The sequence below is a fragment of the Thunnus maccoyii genome, chromosome 16, assembly GCF_910596095.1.
Source record: "Thunnus maccoyii chromosome 16, fThuMac1.1, whole genome shotgun sequence".
Lineage (NCBI taxonomy): Eukaryota > Metazoa > Chordata > Actinopteri > Scombriformes > Scombridae > Thunnus > Thunnus maccoyii.
Genome location: NC_056548.1, coordinates 15,544,846 through 15,561,668, shown reverse-complemented (window position 1 = coordinate 15,561,668; position 16,823 = coordinate 15,544,846). Strand labels below are relative to the sequence as shown.

The 16,823-nt window shown below is 44.4% G+C and overlaps 2 protein-coding genes across 3 annotated transcripts in view; one reads left to right on the top strand and one right to left on the bottom strand.

Annotated features, from left to right (window-relative positions):
- Window positions 1-11,814, top strand: part of kidins220a (kinase D-interacting substrate 220a) — a 47,474-nt gene extending 35,660 nt beyond the window's left edge. For both annotated transcript variants that reach the window (XM_042388159.1, XM_042388160.1), the window contains exons 25-31: window positions 1,956-2,167; window positions 2,470-2,586; window positions 6,523-6,639; window positions 7,613-7,711; window positions 8,579-8,797; window positions 9,567-9,788; window positions 10,225-11,814. In XM_042388159.1, the coding sequence (XP_042244093.1) occupies window positions 1,956-2,167; window positions 2,470-2,586; window positions 6,523-6,639; window positions 7,613-7,711; window positions 8,579-8,797; window positions 9,567-9,788; window positions 10,225-11,151 (1,913 nt within the window). In that variant the 3' untranslated portion in view covers window positions 11,152-11,814. The remainder of the gene's footprint in view (window positions 1-1,955; window positions 2,168-2,469; window positions 2,587-6,522; window positions 6,640-7,612; window positions 7,712-8,578; window positions 8,798-9,566; window positions 9,789-10,224) is intronic.
- A 2,257-nt stretch (window positions 11,815-14,071) lies between these two features.
- id2a (inhibitor of DNA binding 2a) lies at window positions 14,072-16,002 on the bottom strand. Its single transcript, XM_042436737.1, has 3 exons — window positions 15,525-16,002; window positions 15,089-15,149; window positions 14,072-14,113 (listed from the first exon to the last, which is right to left on the bottom strand). Exons 1-2 carry the CDS (start codon window positions 15,876-15,878, stop codon window positions 15,093-15,095), a joined length of 411 nt encoding a protein of 136 aa, XP_042292671.1. The 5' UTR covers window positions 15,879-16,002; the 3' UTR covers window positions 14,072-14,113; window positions 15,089-15,092.
- Window positions 16,003-16,823: the final 821 nt, after the last annotated feature.

Below are 16,823 nucleotides of genomic sequence, written 5' to 3'. Positions count from 1 at the left end.
TAGGTTTTTCCTTTTAATTTGTCACATGTGTGTATATTTGCACTTATTAATGAAAGGTTTTATTAAATTGAGCTTTACATTTATGTATGCTGAGTTTTGCATTGACATGTTAAACCAGATCCACTTTGAATGAGTGCAGTGAGTATAGAATTGTTAAGCTTCAAATCTGTGACAAACCCTCTATGCACTTAAAACCCACAGACACACATAAACATCCGTCAGTCAAAGCATGCCGTCACTTTAAAAAGGCTGTTGTTGATGTGCAATTAAGACTGAAGGTTCAGGAAGTCTCGGTTCTGCTCTGAATAAAATCTTACTGATGGATTTAGAAATCTTTAAGGTCCACTTCTCTTATTCAAAAGTCATCACATACAGAGATACAAAAGAGATACATAGAGGCAAGAAGAACTGTGCTCTACGTGATGTGCCAGCACATTTGGAAGTGACATTACTCATAACATTGCAGCAGGGTCTGCTCTAAAATCACCCACTGCAGGGGCTCTCAGAAACCCACAGCTCAGTTCTCATTCCCAAACAATCAAATGTCAAGTAGGTTGCATCTACAGCACTGTGGGATCAACACAATATTTTCACTCGCTGTCGCCAGTCTGCTTCTACTGGTACACCAGGTTTCACAGTTTGTAGTTAGGGTGACGTAATATTGCATCCCTTTTAAACTGTAATCCAGAGCGGGCGCTGTACTTTTGCTACCGTGCGTCAGCGTCCGTTCGGCCCATACAGGAGTGTCAATGACGCCTAGTGTGAAGCTGCTGCATCATAGTGTTAAGAGTCTGTTCCGTTGAGTCACGCAGGACGCAGCTGACCAAGCTCTACAACCAGACGTCCAGTCTGTAAGGAGGTTTCCTTTCCTAAATGTGTGTAGGTGTGTATATCTATCCACGAAACATGTGTTTACCGGCGTATGTGTGTTTGCTCAAAGGTGTGTGGGTGTTTTTACCTCCACACGTGTCTCCAGGGAGTGGAAGGTGAGCAATGCTCCATCCCAGTCATCCCGTTCCCTCCACTCCCTCCGTGGTCAGTCGGTACTTGGTGCCCAGTGTCCTGTGGCCAGCCAGTGGGCAGTGCTGTCAGTGATACCCGCCCATGAGCCTGACTCACATCATAAGGCTTCCATTGTGTTCACAGGCTGGATTGGGTCTCACTCAACGTGTCATTCAGCAGCCACTTGTATAACCAGGAGACATTCTGGTGCCTGCTTCTGTTTCTGGTTCTTACTTTCTGGCCAGCCGCACAGAGCCACTCTGTTCTGTCCCCGGGCTTATTTAACTTTAATTTGGGAGGTTTTACCAAAGCTCCTACTCAGCTCCCACTCCACTCCTCTCGTAGTCAAATTGATTTATGTGAAAACAATCGTGGCAAAGTACTTATGAGATAGTGTCTATGAGTTCACGTGGTCTGCTCGGTTTGTTTACATGGGTAAATTTATATGTCAGGGACGGTGAGGGGCTCCATGTGCCAGTCGTAACGTGGCTGGCGTATCGTTCTTAAAAAAAAAACAGAATATCAACGCGCCTGCTGCTTTGTGAGAAAACTGAGTAATAGAAATCAAAGTTAGATTGAAATTCAAAGTTGAAGGTTGTTGTATTTGTAACATCTGCGGCTGTTCTCTTCAAAATTCAGTTGTTGGTCTTCTATTTTGGATAAGAAGAACATGTTCAGGAACAGTGTTTCTGTTGTATTCCCTGTAGTACTTTCAGAATCAAGGAATTTTGCTCTTGTGTACAACGATTGTTTGATATGTATTTTTCTCTCTGGATTCACAACTGTCTAAACTCTCTGGAGATGACGGAATAAAGCTACATTTTTGATGCGTGGGTGGATCTGAAGGGTCTTTATAGTCATCGCCAAGACATGATCATCAGCATCGCAGATAAACAGTTCATTCTCTCTTTCTTTTTGTTCTTTTTTCCCCCCTCGTTTCTGTCCTCTCTTAGATGTGCGTGCGGCCAGGGAGCAGATGCACATTGGAGGAGTGACCTATCCCACGCTGCCCCTGCAAGAGGCAGTGCCCCGTCCACAATCAGGTTATGGCCAGCACTCCGTCGCCTGCTCCCCGGCAGGCTCCTTCACCGGATCCCTGCCTCCTCAGCCCCACAGTTCCTACTTCAGTGGGATGACTGGTCCGCAGCACCCCTTCTACAACCGGGTGAGGCAGGACAGGGGATACTGTTGAGATAACCAGTCCTCAACTTACTACTTTAGAGTCCATCAGGTGTTCATATTGATGTAGAAAAGCCCAATTGAAAATGTGATTGTCTTGATAAATTGAAGGTGAACCAAATGAATGTTGTTCAGTATTTACATTGGAATCCATGACAACTATCTAATAGCGACATTAGCAACAGTTCCTGACATTTTTGTTTGTGTTCGCCTGAGTTCCCTCATATGATTTTCATTTTATTTTTTTTTACCTCCTCTCCTCCCCATTCCTTCCTTCTCCCCTCATAGCCTTATTTCCCCCATCATGTGTATCACCTGCCAAGGCATTACTCCCACCATGTCCCCTCATCCTTCCGTCACTCCATTAAACCACCCGGTCAACTTAAGGACAGCACCAATGGACTTGTAAGTAATGAAGTAGTGCTAGATCCATCTAACATGTGCCTACATCCTGCTCTAGATGATGACAGCTTCAGATACATTAGCTGGTGTATCGGTTTTCTTATGCAACAATGTGTGATTTGATTGATGACTTAAATCTGAAATAATCGTTATTGCTCTGCTCTGTCTCCTGTTAAAAAAAATAGCCAAAAAATTGAAACTGTCATTTCCTTCATATGAATTAGTCTGATAATATGAGTTAAGAGATGGATTGTTCCATTTTTATTATACATTTTCTAAATTTAATTGTTTAGGTTGTTAAGTATGCTATCAGGTCCATTGTGTCAACCTACCACATGAACATATATCTCACCACAAAGCCTGACCTTCTTTTCTTTTTTCAACACTTTCTTTTTCTTCCTCATTCCTCCATCGTTTTCTCCCTTCATCCTGCAGTTCTCTTCTCCTCATTGTGATGTCATGTATTATCATTAAACTTTCCATTATCGCCTGACGAATTTAGTGTCGCAACAGCCCCTTTGCCCAACCGCTGTTGCTATGTCCAGACCCAGAGTAAAGAACTGGAAAGTTATTCCATAAATAAAGCGGCCGGTTAACTCAACCCACTTCAGCCTTTCTCTCTACACAACCTTTGTCTCCATTCTGTGCCCATGTCAGGATGTTATTGCAGAGGATGCCAGAGAAGGCCTCCCCTCCTGTCTCTCTGACCCCACCATGGTAACCTGATTAACATGAAAAGGCATATGAGTGCATACACTGCACACATATACATGCAGTCGCAGTTGTGTAGCATTAGGGATTTGCTAATATGTAGCTAGTCCCTACTTATTTGGCTGACGTTTTAACCAATGATTTTAAATGCATTTTTTTATGTTAAGTCGTAACATAAGCATGTTAAAAATGCACGCCTGTATTTTTGCAGACCCTTGATGCATGGAAACTTGCAGTTGTTGCATGCACATTGACTCATTTGTCACTATTTAATTCACGGCTGTGGTTTTTACAAAAGCTGAGAGAACAAATATAGACTATCACACCCACTGCTCACTATAACACCTGCTACTACAATATATACTTAAAGCTGCATCCGGTATGACTACGACCACTAAAGCTGGTTAGCACAAACTATAGCATATGTAAAGTAGCATGGCAGAGTTAACACATCACACTCTCTTTAAAATGGACATAAAAGTGTTGTTAACCCAACTCAGGAATGCATGGAGTCGCACTGAAACGAACCTGAATCTCTACACCCAGACATTCACACATTTCAAGAGAGAGCAGCTTCTATTAGAACAATTTAATGATAACGCTACTCAGATTTCTGCTCCACAAAGCCACTTATCAGGGCACTGCCAGCAAGCGTTTAAAGGAGCTGTATGAAAGATTTAAATATAGATTAATGAAATGTTCCTTCTCGCCATCTCACTTCTCTCTCTGTATTTCTGTATCTTTTTTTTTTTGCTCTATATCTTCCTCCTTTCCTTTATACCTTCATCACTTTCTTAAATGTTATAAGCTTTTTCATTCTTCATATCTCCCTCCTGCTCTTTTGTCTCCTCTCCTCTGCAGTATAAATTTCTTCAGTTTCATCCCATTCTGGCTGTTCTATGTACATTAGCCCATCTTATCCCTTTCTGGTTCACACTTGATCTCTTTGTGTAGCATTCACATGCGCCTGTATTTCTGCAAATGTGTGAATGTGGACGTGTGTGCACACTGGCTCATTTGCGTGTGACTCTTTGGATATGTAAGCAGGCCTAGCTCAGTGTAATTGCCTAGCTGATATAAGTGTGAGTATGGATTCCTCGGGCTGCCGGGATTATCATCAGAGCAACTGTTGGGGGCTGGCAACACACACACACACACACACACACACACACACACACACACAAGCACACATACTGACAATGAGCCCAGCGCTGGTAAAGCTTATCTCCTTACCAAGACGCTTCCTCCCTCACAGAGCTCTGTTTCCTCTTCCCCATCCTTCTGCCCAGCCCTGAGCTCAGCCCAGCTGTAATTACAGTCTTATCACACACACTGGGAGGGTTCACACACAAACACACACATACGCGTGAACGCAGACACAGCCGCAGACATTTGCGCTTTCGCTCACGTTCTTGGAACACACGCTCGACGTCTGAATCGAAGCGTCGTATTCAAGGCCTGCCCTGAATTGAAACTTCTGCTTTTTTTTTTTTTTCTTGCTTAGAGTGAGAGATGTCTCATTCTCTCACTCGGTTTTTGTGTCTGTGTGTGTCTCGTCCACAATCCGTTCTGTCTGCAGATTATGACTCTAAAAGCCGGCTGACTCCAGTGAAAACAAAATCTCCTTGTGTAATAATTCTACTTCCAATAGCCTCGTCTTTTTCAGGCTAACGTGGCTGGCGAGCTGCTGCAAAGGAGCCGTCCCCTCCCCTGCTGCGAGACAGATAAATGTCTGTCTGCCCTGTAGTCAGTGTCTCTCCTGTCCCCTGATGATGAGTTCAAAATGCGCTTGTGTTCTTCTGCTTGTCTGTCTGCATTTTCTGCCCCCACACCCCACCCGCCTTTTTTTTTTTTTTTCACAGGTTCTGCGGCTTTATACCGCTATAAATGTCTGTGTGTATTTTTGTCTGACTATTTGTCCGTCTGCTTCTTTTTGTCTCCTTATCAAGCATTTAAAGGCGCTGCCTTACAAATTAAAGCAGGTACACTTATTGGTTTCATGGCTACTTTCATCTCTGCCTCCAACCCCCTCTCCATCTTCCACCTCATCTCTAACGCTAACACACTGATTCATTGCTTCCAAGCATGCTGTAGAAAGAGATATTATCACTTAGAAGTGAACTTTCGGTCTCAGTGTGTATGAAGTAGTTGAGTAGATACACTAATGTAGTTTCATTCCAGAGTAAAACCTGCATTATGTGGACATGAACAGTAGTTAAACTCCCGGAGTGCCAGTCTTTATCCTTTTGCCCACCACGACAGAAAGTTGGCACCTACTATTGTGTACTGTATTGTTTGCGCTGCTTATTCTTTTTTGTCTAACAACCACTCAGAGTCCAATTAAGCTCTACACTCTTCTCCCTCGAAACCAGAAACAAAGCCGGGGGGCTTAGTCTGAAGCCATGTCTTAATGGTGTTAATAGCCGGGGAGAGCAGAGATGACGAGGGAGGGAGGGAGAGAGGGAGGGAGCAGGAAGAAAAGATGGGGGAGAGAGGAACAAGAGTGATGGAAAAGAAAGTAGGAGGTCAGCGAGGGAAGGAATGCAAAAGGAAGGAAGGAAGGAAGGGAGGGAGGGAAGGAAGGAAGAAAAGAACGAGAGCTAGGGTTCACAAAGACTAGCAGACCCAGAGAGGAGAGGGGTGAGTGAAGAAAGGGAGGGGAGTGGGATGAAGAGGTTTGTTTAGTTTTTGTGCCAGCGGGTAGCATGTTGGCTGTCTGTGAGGCCTTGAACAGCATCAACAGGCAGTTGGTATTAGTCACATCAAGCCTCGTAGCTGCTCCACAACGGCCGCTCGGCTCAGCTGCGCCTCACAGACTTACAGACTCCATCCCTTAAGTGTTGTGCACACACTTAACGTGCTTATATATACACTGAGAAAAAGAATAAGAGCAGGTAACAGTGTATTTGGATAGAGTGGCAGCTTTGTTTACTTTTACACTTACACTGTGTGACTGATAGAGAGAATTACTGCGTGGGATTGTGGTTTTGCACCTCTGTGTGCTTCACAGTAACAGGTCTGCACGTCTCTTTGTCAGGAATTGTTGCTCGATTTGCCCTAATCAACGTGGTGGGAGTGACGAGTTACTCTAACAGAGTGCGCAGTTTGCCTTTGGTAACCGTAACTCACAAAAAAATCCCTGAATATGTTGTTTTATGTTCTAATTGTACATATGTGTGTGTGTGTGTGTGTGTGTGTGTGTGTGTGTGTGTGTGTGTGTGTGTGTAGGGCTCTCCTGCGGTCCTGCTCAGCTCTATGAACACAGATGCAGTGTGTGAGCGTCTCAAACAGATTGATGGAATCGACCCCAACATGCTGTCTCAGTATACCTCCACCGTCAAGAAGGTACGTTCAAAAATGTTATCCATGTAGTCTCTGCTAAATATAATGAGTTACTTACTTTAGCAGAAAATATTTTTTTTCAATGGTTTCATGATACTTTTCATTTCAAAGTACTTGACCTGCGTTCTTGTGTAACTTTTTTTGCTCTTCACTGCGTCCCCACTTGATTGTGTTGTAATTGTTTTTTGTTTTTGCCTAATCCAACTTTGCACATGTCAATAAATATCCAAGGAGGGTTGAATCGAGGACAAGTGGACATCGTTCTAGATACTTGAAGACTTTTCGCCTCTCATCCAAAGGGCTTCCTCAGTTCTAACTGACTGCCAGGTATTTAACCTCCGTGGGGTCATTAACAAGGTCATCGATACCACTTGGTTCGTTAGTGCTCCTGGCTGTTGTAACAAGAGTCGTTGGAGTCACCTGAGGCCAAATGTAAAACAGTAGTTGGAGTTGTCACGTGAGACCTGATGTGAATAGTTGTAAAATCTCCTGAGAAGAAGATTTAACAAGAAGAGTGAAGGAGGCTTTCTACGTCAAAGCAGAGAAACCATCCCTCAACAGAGGAGGAGGTCTGCGACACCACTTATCCGCCACCTACAATGCTGTTCTTTCATCCCCTCCCAGGAGACTTAACAACCATTCACATTTGGCCTCATGTGACAACTCCAACAATTGTCGTTTACACTTGGCCTCGGGTGACTCCAACGACTCTTTAACGACCATCATTAAAACTGCCAGGAGCACTAACAAAGAGTTTAAACACCTGGGACTACCCGCCAAGTCAGTTAGAACTGAAGAAGGCCCTCGGATGAGAGACGAAACGTCTTCAAGTATGTACAACAAAGTCCGCTTGTCCTCGATTCAACCCTCCTTAGATAACAATGACCTGGATGACTGAGAATCTTCACAGACATGTCAGTCAATCAATCAATCAATCGCTGAACAAACCATTCAGTCCCTTCCTTGTCTATTGCAGGCTAATATAAACGGACGGGTGCTGTCTCAGTGCAACCTTGATGAGCTGAAGAAAGAGATGGAGATGAACTTTGGCGACTGGCAGCTCTTCAGGGGAATGGTGAGACTTTAAACTTTATTAGTCTGACAGCCCGCTTTAATATTAAGCTGTAATCTTGTATATAATGGATTATTAACTCAGAATAAGTGTGCTACCTATAGACAAAAAAGATTTAAAAAAAAAAAACATCTGTCCACAAACAACAGTAACAACCACATACTTTACTTTAGAGTAAATGCTTGAAACAGATTTACATTAGCATACATGCTCTTCACTGTGATACTTTGCAGACACTCAGCTCTGCCAGGGCCCTCCTGTTGATATACGTTAGCTCTTGTTTATTCCAAAAAGAAGCAAGACAGCAAATTGTAATACAACATCTTGTGCTGCGCTGAGATATTGGAACAGGAGATTTTATAATCCGTATTACGAGAAGCGCACTAGTCAGTCAGCCTGGAGTCCAGTAGGCTGAGCCGGGGCTGAAATCACTAACACGTGTAGTCGGCTCCACTTCGTCAGATGTCAGTCTGTGTTCCTAATACCAAACCAGAGCCCCCGATTGGTCGTGTTTTACCGGACATCTGATGCAGAGCTCATGCAGGAGCAGCTGGAAAGTGCACTGGCATCACGGCTCCATGTAACCAGTGTTGTTCTGCCAGGACGGAGCCAGCACAGCCATCTGGTTCAAGATGGCTGACTGATATCTGGATGAAGGGAGGTTATTGTCGGGCAGGAGTGGACAGCTGAGTAGCTCCACTTAAGGAACAGCTCACTATTCTCCTCTCACAAGCACATGATGTTGTTGCTGTCTAACATACTTGTTTTGTTTGCCACAGACTTTAAAAAAAAAACTTCTTTACCATTGACTCTGTTTCTTAAAAGTCAAATGACTGATCTGAAATATTGAATCGCAATGTCTTTTCCCAGGTGATGGAACAAAGACATGCTGAAAGCCAGGCTCTGCTTCAGGATGAGTCCCGAGCTACTAGCGAGCAGGGCAGCAGCGTGCACCACGGGGAGCCCAGCAGACGCTCAGGGGGAGTCCAGCATGAAGGGGGGGCCTTCAGCCTCAACCTCAGCTTCGAAGAGCTCAGTGGAGCAGGGCTGGAAGAGGCTCCAAGATACATCAACCACTCACACTGGCCGGTCAGTCATTCTGTCAGGAGCTCAGTGTAAATGTACCACAACAGCAGATATGATCAGATAGACGTTCTGTACGCATGCACATTTTACTCGCCCACATTTACACGTAAAACAGATAAGAGGTATAAAAATTGATGGTGTAAGCGTATAATTTGCGTATCGCAAAGTTACATACCCAAAACTGTCACACGGCCACATGTCCTCTGCACCAAGCACACATTTAGCCAGTGTGCTGGTGACATTAATGTGGTTTTGAGCAAGAAAAGATCAGGGCAGAATTAAAAATACACACGCACACACAGACTGCAGCGCACCAAAAGGTGCCAAGGGGCCCCCTGTTTGTTATTTTCACCTTCCCTATTCCCAATTTGCAAAATCTCTGAGAAACGAGCAACACTCACACGTAGACAGCTGGCTCCGCTTCTATTTTATATGATCTCACTTTGTGATCTGTTTCAAATTCAAATCATCCAACACTGAAAACACCACAGCTTTCATTGCCACTCCGCCTGCTGTCTTTGCCAGTAACTTTTTCAGCGTATCCTGTTCTCATATTCTGAATGTTTCATCCGTTACTAATGTAAATATGGAACTTTATTTTTAAAAACCCTATTGTAACTGCCACATAGTCACGTTAATTACATTCAGGTGTCGTGCACTCTATCCTACAGCAGTCTCGCTCTGCAGTTACCTACAAAATGAACATATTCATAAACAAACTCACAGTGGATGCACACGAACACCGATCTAACTTTTTTTCTCATCTTGTCAGGTGACAAATCTCCGCACCTCGAGCATGTCCAGCCTCAACTCCCAGGAATCCTCTAATGACATCTGCAAACTGACAGACAAGCAGCAGGCTGAGTATCGTGATGCCTACAAGGAGTACATCGCACAGATGGCCCAAGTGGAGATGTCCGGCAGTGGGGGAGAGAGGCCCGTGCAGCCCCACCCCGGACAATTCCTCCAGGCTGGCAGCTCAGAGGAAAAAGGGGTGAGTGGACAGTCATGAGTTAACTGTTGAGTTTTTATCACTGCATCACTAACAGCATAAATAGTTTAGTCAAATCAGAGTAGAAGCTCCCACTGTCAGTAAACGGGGAAAAAAAAAACCCTATGTGGTTTAATTTACTGTTGCCATACTTGTGTAGACACAGCTCTGAGGTTAGCCTGTATGTTGTGTCGATCTAAAACTTGTGTTTTTAAATGTTGTAAATTCTCTGGCCTGTCCAATGTTAAGAGTCTTATTCTATGCTGGGAAAGGGGAGATCACTGCTTCTTGCATTTCTTAATTATTGGCTTATAGTCTTTGTTTCTCTTGGCACATAACAGAGAGACAGGAATCCCCTCTTCAGAGGCCTCTCAGCCAACAGCACAGGATACTGTATATTTTCATGTCCTTCTCATTGAATCCTCTTCCCATTCCCCAGGCCAAGGAGGGAGCTGACCAAGACAGCCGCAAGTCCTTCACCAAGAGAGGCTCCAAGACTAGTGATGCCACAGACTTCGCCTCAGGGACAGATGCCCAGCTCCTAGACCCAATCAGCGAAGAGGATGAGAAGCTGGACCACAGCACGGCATCCTCCAGGACGCCGGGCTCCAAGAAGAAAGATGCCGGGCCATGCTACCACAAGCTGCCCAGCGATGAAGATTCAGGCCCAGAAGAAGCTGACAACACCACACCTCTCCTCCACAAGGAGGCAAGAGCTGGTGCCGCGTCCCCCCACAAAGCCTCCCACCCCAGTGGGCTGCTGACCAAGCCTGGCTTCCTCACCGAAATCCTCCTGGATAAGAAGGACTCGTCCGACTCAGGGATGCGCTCCAGCAACAGCTCGTCGGACCGCTCTCTGGAGGAGGCTGAAGGAGACGCCGTAAGAGGGAGAGAAGCATTGAAGCCCAGCCTGATTGAACTGGAGCTGGAGGGCCTGGTGAAGAAGAGAGGCCTCCTCCCCAGCAGCCTGAGCGGCCTGCAGGACGCGACAGTGGCCCGCATGTCCATCTGCTCCGAAGCTCCGTCCGAGGCCAGCCTGATGGCCAGCAGCCCCGACGAGGGGTGGCCGTCCAGCGGGGTGAGCAACCTCAACCGCACCGACAGCAACACCACCCTTAACAACAACACAAACAGCCTGAGCGACACCACCACCACCACCAACTCCAACACCAACAACAGCCATCAGCAACAAGCTAACATCACAGGCACAGAGTCCACCACCTCCTCCTCCGGCATCATCGACTCGCCAGCTGTCATCGTCACCCCCGGCAGCAGCAACACTGCCAACACCACGGCTGCCACCGTCCATCGCAACCAGAACCTGCGCACCATCAGCCTGGGAGATGAGAGAGAGAGCGTCCTCTAAGAAGCCATATGTGGTTTGTTATTCTGAGAAGGTTCACGTAGGATGTTGTTCTTAATGTTGTTAGTTGACGTAATTGTACTGTTGATGTCGTGACGTGTGCCAAAGTAGTAGAGTTTATCTGTGTTCAACTGTTGGGAAGAAAAAAGTAGGAAGTGTTGCTGTGAATCAAGGGTAAAGCAATGAAAAGCTTCAGTTACTCGGTTAGTATAAAAAATCATCTTAATCTGATACATTCATGAATACATTACATACACAAATACATGTTTTTGTGATCCCATTTCTTTGGATAGTTACAGTGATTTCTTTCTCATGTGAATGTGGTGCTGTTATATGGAAATGGTGTGTTTAGTGATGGAATGTTTCATGTTACAAAAAAAAAAAAAGTGTTGCCTCAGAAAATGTAGCTACAACTGAAAAAGTTTAGCAACGTTACTGAAGCCTCTCGGCTCCAAAGCGTCCTGTGCGGTGCGATGTTTGGTAGTTAAAACATTTGAACTAGTTGGAAATGTAGACAGTGGTGCAGTTTGTTGTTGACAGTCTCCGTGATAGAAGAGGCTTTTGCATGCACTATTAGACTCCAAAGTGGTGATTGTCTTTTCCAAAGTTACTTGTGAAACTGTTTTGTGAATCAATAAACATTTTTGGCTATGTGGACCCTTGTAATTAAGTCTTGTGTTTTCTATTTTCTTCTCTTCCTCGCAGGAAAATCAGATGTTTCTACAGTGAACACTGAGTAGACTGGGATTAACCTGTAAATAAACCAAAATACTCTACAATTAAATGATGTATCTAAAGCAATTTGAGAAAGGAAGAAGGGTGACATGCAAGGGGGTGGGCTTCATTGGTAGGATTCATATTGGCCGATAGATGGCGCACTCTCCATACAAACGTGCTGCAGGCTGGTGGCACAGACACTGCCTGACAGATTAACTACTGACTCTAACAACTTCAGCTCAGTGACTCCCAAAGTGGAGTTTGGGTACCTGCGGGGGTCATATAGGAGGCTCCTATGGTACTTTGCATTTAACTGTAAAGAAATCATAAACAGAATTTATTTACTTTATAAAGTACTGGTGGAGTGAAAGTTTTCATGGGTAAAGTTTTTACACAGATTATACACATTTAATCAAGAAAAATCCTATAAAGGTGCCTTGGGGTAAAGTCATCAAAAGTGGGTTCATATCTTAATGGTCAATGTTGTGAAAACGTTTGGAAAGCGATGCTGTAATGTAAAGGAGATGATTGACAGCTGGGTCAACTGTCACCCAGTAGCCTATAGTATACTGGCTACCACTGCCTCTCTCACCACAGCACCTTTCTGCGGTTGATGCCTCCTTTAAAGAATATTACGCACTGCAGTCGTGAAAAGATCTTTTTGGTCATGGACTCCTCGGCTCAATATGTCGCCCTCTAAGCTGAATTGTTACACCATCGCTTGCTTCACATTTACTGGCACCAAAGCAGCACATGTATTGCCTCCAGGTGCTCTTAATACTTTTTTTTTTATATTTCACCTGGCTGATGGTCAAACATTTGGACAGCAGTGCTATTTGATTTGGCAAATGACAGAAAAGGTCACCAATTTTTTTTTTATTTTGAGGAGAAGTGCGTTTTGTCAAACTTTTGGAGAGAGCAACAAATAGGCCCAACCAATTAAAAGTTAGTTCGAATTTAAGAAATAAGCTCTCGTGAAGTGAATATTACTTTGGAGTCAGTTACGCATCACGGCCCCTGTTTCACCTTAAAATTTCCATAATTGTCTACTTCTTTTTAAACACATAGCCTACAGCCCACTGCTTTAATGGCTGCGGCTGTCACGCTAAGCCATTTAATCCTATTTACTTTACATAGCGTGTAAGAAAGTAAAAGTGCAGTCAGTTCGCCCTAAATAAGCCTTTATGCAACTGTGCGCCCTCAGGTCGTGTTTGCCTCAAGGGGAGGGGGGTGGGGTGGTGGGGGACGCTGTGTTTTAGACCGTTATAGGTCACATACTGCAGGTCTGATAAGGACACTTTGTTGTGGGATTTGTTTTTTGAAGTGCGTCTGATGTTCGGTGTTCATATAGCGCTGTCATGTCCCATACAGTCATGGAGAAAGTCAGCTGGACGCACAGCTGGAACACTGATTTTACGCACTGGTTTTGGTGTCTTCCACTGGGGTCAGGATTACAGCCTGCTCTCAAACCACTGACACCCAACACTGAATTCTCAACTCTCCCACCCACCCCTCTCCCCCCCCAAAAGAAACATGTTCAAATGTGCGTTTTTGATTTATTTTTGTATAAAAAAGGTACAATTTACTTTTATAAAAAGTTTCAGAATAATTAAGTACAACATTACACTTTTGCAGAAGTTTCAAATTCCTGCAACTATACAAGATAAACTCCCGAGAGTTCACAAGGTTTCATTCTTTCATTTAACTTTTTTCCCCACTTTTCTTTTTTTTCCTTTTTTTTTTTTTTTTTTTAAACAACGTCCAGTCCTTCATGTGCCAACAACTCTGACAAGACAAGACTAAACTTTTTACAGTAACTAACCAAGTTGTCTTTTCTATTCACGTTCCCACCTTCGCAAAAAAAGCGAAGACTTCAACAAGGAGGGGACAAGGGTGAAAGGGGAGAAATAATCCTTGTGACAATAATCTCGTTTTTCCTCCCACTGTCGGGAATATAACGTGCCTTCCATTTTCCAGAAAGGACCCACAAATAAAAAAAAATCTTAAGTTAAATAATAATGAAGTGTCCAAACAGAAAACACATCACATAAGATTGTCCCATAATAAGCAAAAGTCTCTTGATTTCAGCGTCAGAAGAAAAAGAAAAATCCAGGCCTGGAGGACAGAGGTTGGAGGAAGGGGGGGAGGATGGGTGGGTGGAGGTGGTGGTGGTGGTGGTGGTGGGGTGGGGGGGAGGAAAGTCCTGCTCCCCAGGTCCTGTGTGTGTTTTTGCGTCTTGACCAAACACCTGCAAAAGATTGAGAAAGAGAGGCGTGTTTTAGAAAATGCAAACAGGGCAGAGATCCGGACAGACTGGCGCCAGGGAGGAAGCCGCAGTTTTTAACATTTAACCAAACACTCCCAATACTAAGCAAACCCTGCGCTCCAGATGTACACACACACACACACACACACACACACACACACACACACACAGGGAGAGAGAGAGAAACAGAGAGAGAGAGAGGGAGAGAAGGGAGGGACGCACACACACACTTTTCGCACAACTTCAGCCTACAATCTGGGGAAGAATCAGCGTAATTGCCGCTCAGCTGGCGCCTACCCACTTCTTGTACCAATTATGTGCAGACATCGTAGTAGCAGTAATCCAAACAGCCATTATTTTCCTGTTGCAGATGCTCTTCATTATAGACACAAGAGGGTATAATACAACCCTGACGACTACTACTTATATACAGTAACCCTGAGCAGCCTGGAGCTTCCATTTTATTTTCAGTGCAAAAATAAAAATAAAAAATAAAAAAAATGAATCTGCACCGAAATGTCTTTGGACACAGCAGAGCAATTACAGATGAATTATTCGATTAATGCGATAAATCGTTCGATTTGGGTCACCTTACTGACACAGTTAAGTCCTAAAGGGTCTTTTTTTGTTTGTGATTCTGCTCCTAACTGATTCTCTTTTAAGCCTCAATTTAAATAAAAAAAAATATATATCATATGTGATCAAATTTGGATTCAAGTCAAGCCAACTGTCTGTGCCTTGTCATAACTGACGCGCAGTGTTGCAGCGCATACTCATGCAAAACATATTGGGACCTTTTAGAGCAACGTGAGACGACAGTCACATTAGCAGGGAACAAATGGATTGGTAAATGGTAATTCTAGCCCATTCTGCTTCAGCAGACTGGGAGACAGGCTGTAGCGGAGCCTAAAAGCCCTGGACAGAATGCAGCAGCAGACATGAGGACAGCCTACTTACCGCTTTAACGATGCAGAGTCCGGCTGTCATCTGTCATCAGCTCTGATGGCAACTCCGGGGACTGAAAACAAACAAACAAACAAACAGACCAAATGTTTTTTTTTTTTCGTTACGCAGCATCAGATTGAGGTGTCTGGCATTGCAACAGTGTTATGTAGGTCGAATCGTTTCCTCATCTGATTCAGAACAAAAGGGAAAAACACACACACACACACACACACACACACACACACACACACACACACACACACACAAACATGCCATTTTCCTTTTACCAACAAGCCATTTTGTGCGAGTTACGCATAGGCTACAAAGACGCGCTGGCTATGCGCACAAATAAAACACACAACATTTCTTTCACAACACACCAGTCTGTCGTTTCCTCCCCCCCTCCTCCTCCTCCTCCTCCAGTTAGGATCAGCTACGGTGTAATTACCTGTAACGACAAGATGCTGATATCTGTGTTGAGGGTGGTCAGAGGGGTCCTGGATGGAACCTGCCCCGGCCGCGCGGGGTGATGCAGGCTGGTTAGTGCGACACTGGAGTCCAGCGCAATCTGCAGGTCCAGGATGTAGTCGATGACATGCTGCAGGATTTCCATCTTGCTGACGTTCTTGTTCTGGGGGATGCTGGGCACCAGCTCCTTCAGCTTGGAGTAGCAGTCGTTCATGTTGTACAGCAGGCTGAGCGGGTCGTCCACCGGGGTCTTGCTCCGAGAGATTCCCAAGGAGTGCTCTGATAAATTCGCGTTGTTTTTCCGGAAGGACCGTACGGGGCTTATTGCTTTCATGTTGTCAGTGTTAAGTTAAGCGAGACGGGGTTTTTCTCTTTTTTTGCTTGTGTCGATATCTTGCTTCTTTAAAGTCCTACTTTAGCCAGACGACCCGCGATCAGACTGGATTACCAAGTTGTCAGTGTGGTTTATATAGGCAGCAGGCAGGGCATGCGACACAGGCGGGTCAAACGCGCTGATTGGCCAGAAGCTAAGTGTCACTCAACGTCTTTTCGCTCTGCTATTGGCTTCTCTGGCTCAAGTCCCTCCTCTTTTCCTCCGCGTTACCAGTGGCAACGCATGTTGGAGGCGGAACCCAGAGGGCGCTTCAGCAGCTCCGGTGGGCAATTTGGAAAATTAAGCCCTTACCTGTTTCTGATCAAGAAAATTAATGATTCGCATGGTTGTCAATTGAGTACTATGGCAAGGTGTGAGCACGCGCCGATATCTGCGCCAAAAAGGCTTTAAATTGGGTTTTGTGGTTTCGTCACGTAGAGTAAAGATCAAACAGAAATGTATTTAAACAATGTATTTAAAAATCAAAAGGGGTGCAGTCAATACACATTTTTTTATCTATGAGACAAAGCAAAAAATGTTTCAGTTTATATGTGTAATAGCTTATCTTAAAGACAAATCAATAATTTGTAGTCAATCATGGCTCATCTTCCTCTACTTTTACCAATAAATGTGGTTGCCATGTGCGCTTTTGGAGGTGTAGAGCAGTGATGATAGGGACCAAAAGCTCAGGCGCGCCTGATGATTCCTAATTCACACAAACCCGGACCGGTGTGAAGTTTCTGAGTGGCAAACTGAAACAGCTTCCACCAAGAAAATGTTTGAGTGGCAAATTAGAACAATTTCCACCAGAAAAATGTTTTTTAAAAAAACTGCTTTTGATGTTTTTACGCATGGTAAAATGTTCCTTGCGCATTACTTTTTTGGCTCTATTTGAGTTTATGTGGT

Excerpts from the sequence above, each read along its gene's own strand:
- id2a (XM_042436737.1), bottom strand. The coding sequence starts at position 15,878 with ATGAAAGCAATAAGCCCCGTACGGTCCTTCCGGAAAAACAACGCGAAT. Across the intron at positions 15,150-15,524 it reads TCAGCATCTTGTCGTTACAG|TCCCCGGAGTTGCCATCAGA; the intron begins GTAATTACACCG and ends GTTTGTTTTCAG.